At 54.9% G+C, this 7,316-nt stretch overlaps 1 protein-coding gene across 1 annotated transcript; it reads right to left on the reverse strand.

Annotated features, from left to right (window-relative positions):
• Positions 1–889: 889 nt before the first annotated feature.
• Positions 890–3,876, reverse strand: POLR1F (RNA polymerase I subunit F). Its single transcript, XM_074195443.1, has 4 exons — positions 3,625–3,876; positions 3,391–3,532; positions 3,067–3,275; positions 890–2,260 (listed from the first exon to the last, which is right to left on the reverse strand). Exons 1-4 carry the CDS (start codon positions 3,819–3,821, stop codon positions 1,837–1,839), a joined length of 972 nt encoding a protein of 323 aa, XP_074051544.1. The 5' UTR covers positions 3,822–3,876; the 3' UTR covers positions 890–1,836.
• Between the last annotated feature and the right edge of the window lie 3,440 nt (positions 3,877–7,316).

The raw sequence follows: 7,316 nt of genomic DNA on the forward strand, positions 1-7,316 counted from the left end.
CTTATGACTAGGACTAGTTTAGACAGTGAACCTCCTCCCCTTTTCTCCCTGCCCATCCTTTTTGGTCATTTTGACCTAGGATTTCAATAACCTGACTCCCTCCTGTCCTGTCCTTTTATTTGATAAACAAAAATGCTTCATATGAACTTGCTGTTTGTTCCACTATTCCTGGGACCAGTCCAAACCCACCTGCTACTGCCCAGATTACTGTATTTTAGGATCCAAGTGTAAGAGCTGGAGGGGCCCTACAGGTCCTCTAGTCCATCCTTTTATTCTACAAATAAAGGGGCTCAGTGGGGAAACCAGTTACTTTAGGTCACAGCCACCAAGTGGAAAACTGCTGGTCCAATACAGGTTCTTATAGAAAAGGCATGTGAGATCTCAACTTAAGGAAGGAAATACAGAACTCAGTTTTATATTCAAAACGGATTTCACTTAAGAGACTTTAGTCCTGGCTTTATCTCCATAAAAAGGCACATCCAATCTTTCTCAGCAGCTGCCTGTCTGGATCATCAAGGGAAGATGGCAGAGGAGGCAGGCTTCTTTTCCTGACTATGGTAAGCTGGCTCTTTATTTGTCATCCCTAAATACTTCTTTCTTCGAAAAACCCAGACCACAAAGGCCTATGCGCAAAGAGGCAACAGATTAAGGTTACAGTCAGTCATGAATGACTTGGCCTCGGTGATGATGGAGCTGAGGACAAAGAAAATGCACTCATTTCTCGCATTAAGTTAAAAAAAAATCAAATATAAAGCTTAATAAAATTCTGTTGTCCAAATTAAGCCAAATTGCAGCCTAAGCTTTAGTGAGTGATACCATTTGTCCGTGTATTAGCAGAATCTAAAACCTACTTAAAAGTCACAACTGAATTCAAGTTTAAAAAAAAAAGTTAAACTAAATAAAAATGGTTTTTATTATGCAATTTAAAAGGCACTCTGGTAATACTGACATTTATAAAGCTACATACAACCCACAACAAAGCACTTTATTAGAATATGCACATTTTAACTTTCACGAGAAATTCCTCCTCACTCCAGAAAAAACTGCAAATTAAAATTCTCTTAATGAAAACTCTTAAAATATGACATGATGAAAAATACTTCCAGAACAAGCTTCCCCAAAAATGAATACTTCAGGAAATCAATTTTATCCTATTCTGCCTATCTACCAAGTTTTCTTAATGTAAGGCCTAACTTCAGGCTACAGCTAAGGAGGCTCAGGATTTAGAGCACTTGGCCTGGAAGCCTTTAGTTCAAATCCAGTCTCAGAAGCTGTCAGCTGGGTGACTCTCCCAAGCCCCATGGTCTGGCTGGGTCTTTCCTTTCCAGGTTGTCGTGAGGGCTGACATCATGGAACGCACTCTGTGCCAGGGCCCAATGAGTTAGTGGGAAGGCACTTGCCCGGGCCTACCTGGCCCCCAGCAAGCACTACAGAAATGGGAGCTTGTTGCTGGGATCAGTCTACCCAGAAATGAGGGAAGCACCAGGAGCAAAGATCAAACTGCCTCTGCCTGACTAGCCACCCACTGTGTGGCCCTTGAAGACAGGGTGCTGCAGCCTCCGTCCCTGGTCTTCTCCCTTGGACACCAAGGACTACTCGCCTTGGAGGCCCAACAGGTGTCAGGAGCAGCCCAGACGTGATACTCGGCACCCACATCTTTGGGCAAAAAGACTGGAATTCGACCCTTGATTCTAGTTGCTTTTTATTCTCTGGAACATTAAAATGTCCACGGAGAACAATTTCTCTTTCCAGACTAGTGGGTGTATCCTTGGGCCATTCCTTTGGCCCAGTGGCCTGACAGTCCCCTCTGGCCTTCCCCTCCCTGCTCAAAGGGGTTCACTCCTTTTCCTTTTTCTTTTTCTTTCTTGGTCTTGGCTCTTCTGGGGTAGCAGGTCCCTCTGACTCCTCACTGTGCTTTTTTCTCTTTTTCTTCTTCTTCTGGTGGTCGCTCTGGTAGCCACTAGAGTCACTGGCATGCCACAGAGGATCTTGCTCCAGCTTTTCTGGGTGATGTTTCTTCTTCCTCTGGGGTTCCTGCTCTTGAGACAAGCCATTTCTAACCCCGGGGGTCTGGGGGTCAGTTTCTGTTGCTTCGGCCACATCAGGAGGCCCAGCAGCTGGTGTCAGGTCACAGTTTGCAGGGAGTGGTGGTTTTGTCTTCTTTCTCTTCTTCTTTGGCTTCTCTTCCCCTGCTCCAGACTCAGTCTCCATATCAACATCACCAGATTCTTTGGGAACTGCAGGGCAAGCGGGCGACAAGCTGAGGAGAAGATAGAGATTAGAGAATGCAGGGATGCTCCAGGGTGAGATGCCTATGTGTGGGGGGGGTGGGGGTGGGGGTGGGGTGTATAGGTGAGGACTGAGATAAAGTGCCACTGAGAGCTCACTCACAGCCCTGTCAAGGCTCAGTTCTTCTTGCAGCTCCTTTACTAGGACAAGCACCACCCCACTGGTGGGATAGCCACTCCCCGGCCTCCCCCAAATCACCAGTTAACTGGATATCACTTTGTTTTCAATCAGAACAGGGAGGCTGTGGCCCTGTCTACTAAACTTAGGGATCTCTACCCAACTAAGGGCAAGTTCCTGTACTGGTAACCAGTGCCCTGATGGGCCATGGGCCAAGACAAATTGAGCCCAAGGTACAGGTTCCTGACCTCTGCCTGAGGGCTCTAGACAATCTCACCAATAGCACCAATACCACCTGTGGGTTCTTGTCTCTGAAGAACCCCCTGCAGCCCTGGGCTCACACTGGGGACTTGTCACTGGAACAAATCCCAAGGGACCAACGGCACAAATCCAAGAGAATTTTCCCTCAAACTATTACAGGCTGCATCAGTTCAAAGTTACACTGCACTTATAATAACCCTAAAGGCCACAAGCTCTGTGTCTAAGTGCAGTAAGAGTGGGCCCTGGTGCTGCCTGGAGCCGCGAGGCTGTGGATCCCATGACTTCCAACTAAATTCGCCGTTTTAGGATGATAAACAGCTTCCTCAAATTAAAAAAAACCCCACCAGGCTGTTAGGAGAAACGAGGGGGGAAGTCTGGGCCTGCCCGCGCCCCACTCACCTGTCCGGCAGCAGCGTGCCTCGGATGCAGAACACGCCGGCGGCGTCCGAGTCCAGGCGGGCCACCTCGAACTCCAGCTGGTCACCCACGCGGACGCCCAGGCCCTGCCACTGCTCCGGGGGCATGTGCTCCGGCTTGGGCACCGAGGCGTTGAAGCAGCCGTGGACCAGGCAGCCCAGGTGGCTGGGCGCCACCTTGTTGACGGTGCCCTGCGAGGAGGAGAGGGGGCGCCCGGCTGCAGCTTCGGCCCCCAGCCCCAAACCAGGCGTGTCCCGGGGCTCCCCGGGGCCCCCCGCCCCCGCCCGGCCCCGGGCCCGCACCCACCAGCAGCCTCTGGCCCCGCTCCGGGCAGAACACGACGAAGTCGGCCTCGATGCGCACGTGGACGTGGCCCTGGTCGTCGTGGATGTCGCCCAGCTCGCCCACGAGCCGCAGGTTGTCGTAGGCCACGGGCACGCCGCGCAGGCTGCGGGGGAGGGGAGGGTCAGCGCGGGGCCCCCGGGAGGCCGCAGGCCCCGGCCCGCCCCCCGCCCCCCGCCCGGCCCGGCCCGGCCCCACCTCTCCGAGTAGCGCAGCAGCTCCCGGTCCAGCTGCTCCCGGAGGCCGCTGCGCTTGCGGCCCAGGAAGCGCGGCGCCAGCGCCACGTGCCTCCGGTGCGGGCCCACGCTCAGGCAGGAGCCGGGCTTCACCAGCGCCCGGGCCGCCGCGAAGGTGGGCGGCCGCAGCCCCGAGGCCGCGGCGTAGCCCGCCGCCATGCGCCCGCCGCCGCTCGGCCGCTTCCTCTCGGCGCCGACCGATGACGTCGGACGGGCGACGCGCGTGCGCCCGGCGCTCCGTGCGCCGTCGAGCCCCGCCCCTCGCCGCTGCCCCGCGCGGAGCATGCGCACGGGCGGGCGGGGGCGGCTCGGGGGAGGTCGGGCCGCGCGGCGCGGGGGCGCCCCCTGCCGCGTCGGCGTTCTTCCGGCCGAGACCCCGCAGGCGTCATTTCCGGCTCCGCTCTGAGGCAGCCGGAAGCTGCGGCTAAATACAGAGACAGAGGGGCAGAGAGACAGAGACGGAGAGACAGCGAGCAGCGAGACGGACGGAGAGACGGGCCCGCGGGGTGCCCAGACGCGCGTGCACACACACTCCCGGGGGTGCGCGCCTGCTCACGGTGTCCTCGGGCACTCCACGCCCCCCGCCCTTCCGCCTCCGGGGTCAGAGTTCGGCGGTGACGTCAGGCCGGCCGAGCCCGGGGAAGTGGGGGCCCGCGCGGAGGAGGGTCAGCCCGGGGGGGGGGGGGGTCCGGACCCGGACCGAGACCGAGCCGGCAGCCTAGACGGGACGGGGCGCCCCCGAGCCCCGGGCCCGGCACAGGCCGCCAAGGGGCGCCAAGGAAGCTCCCCGCTTCCGTGCGAGGCGACTCGCGGCGCCGGCGCCAGGGGGCGCAAACGAGCCTGGCCGCGGGGGGGGGCCGCCCCTTCCGGAAGCGCCCCGCCCCCTCTCCCCGGCCCGGCCCGGCCCGCCCCTTCCGGAAGCGCCCCGCCCCCTCTCCCCGGCCCGCCCCTCCCCTTCCGGAAGCGTCCCTCCCCGCCCCGCAGGCCCAGCTCCCGGGCCTCTCCCGGGCTGCGCACTGAGCCCCCCCCCCCCCCGTGTCCCTCCCAGCCAAGGCCCCCTCGGCCACGGGGCGCCCCCACGCCGCCCGGGGCGTCGGCAAGGGGCGCGGCCCCGAGGCTTGGCCTGGCCGTGTGCCCGGGCCGAGGCCCGGAGCGCCCAGAGCAGGCCGGGGGCGCCCCAGCCCCGCGGGGCCCGGGCACGGCGGGCACAGCCGGGGAGGCCTGGGGTGAAACCCGCCCTTGGGTGCCCACTGGCCGCGGGGCCCTGGCCATGGCGCTTCCCTCCTCAAGCGGAGGTGCCGAGATTCGCACCCGCACCCCAGGGCTGGCCGAGGGCCCGGGGCTCTGCAGCGCAGCCGGCAGGCCCGGCCGCCCCTTCCCTCCTCTTCTCCCCTTCCTCCCTCCCTGCCTCCCTTTCTCTTACAAGCTGTAAGACCACGCAGCTGCCGACTGGGCTGGACAAGGGAGGCCCCTGCACCCGCAAGCTTTGGGGTCTGGGCCGCCCCTCTGTAAACCACGCGCTTTAGGGAGCCGTGGCCACGCGTGACTCAGCCCCTCTGCCCTTTTACTGGTGACCAGATACGCAGACATCGTGCCTCGGTTTGTCCTTTATTGCCCGCGGAGTTCCGGCATGCCTACAGCCCCTCAAGATGCTTGTCTGGTGGTATTTCTGCTTTGATTTATAGATAGCCAAGGTTTGGAGCCGGGACTTTTTAAAGTGTCTGCCTAAATGAAACCACTCACATCTCTCAGCACCATCCCTCTCTGGTGGCAGCTCTTTAGTGGAGGAGATTTATTGAACCCCTTTGATGGTCATTTGGTGTTTCTAGATAAAATATGTTCCATTCACCTGGTTGGGAGATGCCCTAGAAGAGATCTATTCGGTGAAACTGTGCTTGGGGTGAGGGAAGACAGGAAATCAAAACCAGACAAACTTTTAAGGATCTAGATTCCATTCAGATCCAATGTGGGGTCTCTTTCTGAACCTTGAGGAGAAGGACTAGATTGCTTGTTGGCTGTCTTCTTTGCCCTCCTTTCATCACCTTGGAGATGCTACTGTGAATTTTAGGAACCTTTGCAGTAAATCCCTAAAAACTGCTAGAAAATTTGGCCAACACAATCTTCATGTAGTACTTGCAAGGCCAGTTCTGGAAATACCCAATTCACTGCCATCTGGTGCAGCTCCCTGTCCGACAGAATTAGGAAACCGGAAGACAACTTTAAACCCCTTTTTAGAATGCTGAAATAAAGGATCTTTAAACTGCAAGATCAATGTGGATGTAGAGCGACACCAATCTTTGACATTCACAATTTGCGGAGGAGCTGGGGCAGTTGTAGTGGATCAGAGTTATAAATGAAGCCAGAAAAGGGGGAGCAGGTGCTAGATTCTAATTTTCCCACTCAAGTTAGACACTTCTTGTAGCAAAGTGGATTGAACCCTAGGCCTGGAGTCAGAAAGACCTGGGTTCAGATCTGGCCTTAGTTGTATGGCCTTGGTCAAGTCACTCAATTTCCTATCTCCCAGTTTCCTCAACAGTATAATGGGGATAAGAATAACACTTCCCTGAGGGGTGTTGGGAGACTCAAAGGAGACAATAATTATAGGTAGACAAATCACCCTGTCCTAGATTGTGCTCAGTTGTGACCATAAGGAATATATGACCCATAAAGGTCTGAGAGACACTGGGGAATGATTGTGAATGAGTAGTTATCATATAGTAGTGGGTTGGGGAGGAGAGGAGAGGGAAGTGGAAGAGAAGGATAGATAGGGGAGGGGAGAGGAGACAGAGAAGACATAGGAACACAGTTGAGAAAAGAAATAAGACAAATTAATGAAAACTCAGGGAAGAAAAACTGTCTGGGAGGAGAGAGAAATCAACAGTGTTAAAAGTCACAGAGAGGCCCAAAGACCTTAAACAGTTAAGAGATCATTCATAATTTTGAAGGCTAGTCATAGGATGATGGGTCAGATTACAAGGGGTTAAGAAGTAAGAGGTGAAGAAGTGATGACAGCAAATGGAGATACCTTCTTTCTAGGAGTTTTATAGTGAAATTGAGGAGGTATGATAACTTGGACTGGCAGAATCAACTGAAAGGTTGTGGGGGTTTCTGGTTTATTTTAAGGATTAGAGAAAATGGATCTTGTTTTCAGGCAGTAGAATGATAGGAAATCAGAAATTAAAATTTCAGAAGGGACATTGTTATGGAGGTTAAGAACAAGTACAATCATGGAAGAGCAGTTGGTTTCAGGAAGCAGAAGGACCACCATGAAGCTGCATCTAAGGAGAGAATGGGGGGAGGAGAGATAGTGAATTTGTGGTGAACAAGAAGTTAGGAAAATAGAGAAGTCCCATAGATAGCCTTAGTTTTTTGTTTTTTTGTTTGTTTTTGGTAAAGCATCAGGTAGGATCCTCTTCTGGGGGCTGAGGAGGAAGAATTACTGTAATTGTCTTGAGAAGAGAAATGTTTGGAACAGACCCCACAAGGGATGGGAGCTGAGTAGGGATGGCTTTGCTGCAATAAAGTCCTGGTTGAATGTAGATGGGATAAAAGTGTGCTGGGAGCTTTCAAGGCTGTTTTATTTTGGCCTCTAGAGATGTTGTCAACAGATTCTAAGTAGGAAGTGAGCAGGCAGATGTGGAAGAGCAAAGTTCA

Source organism: Macrotis lagotis, chromosome 7 (genome assembly GCF_037893015.1).
Source record: "Macrotis lagotis isolate mMagLag1 chromosome 7, bilby.v1.9.chrom.fasta, whole genome shotgun sequence".
Classification (NCBI taxonomy): Eukaryota; Metazoa; Chordata; class Mammalia; order Peramelemorphia; family Peramelidae; genus Macrotis; species Macrotis lagotis.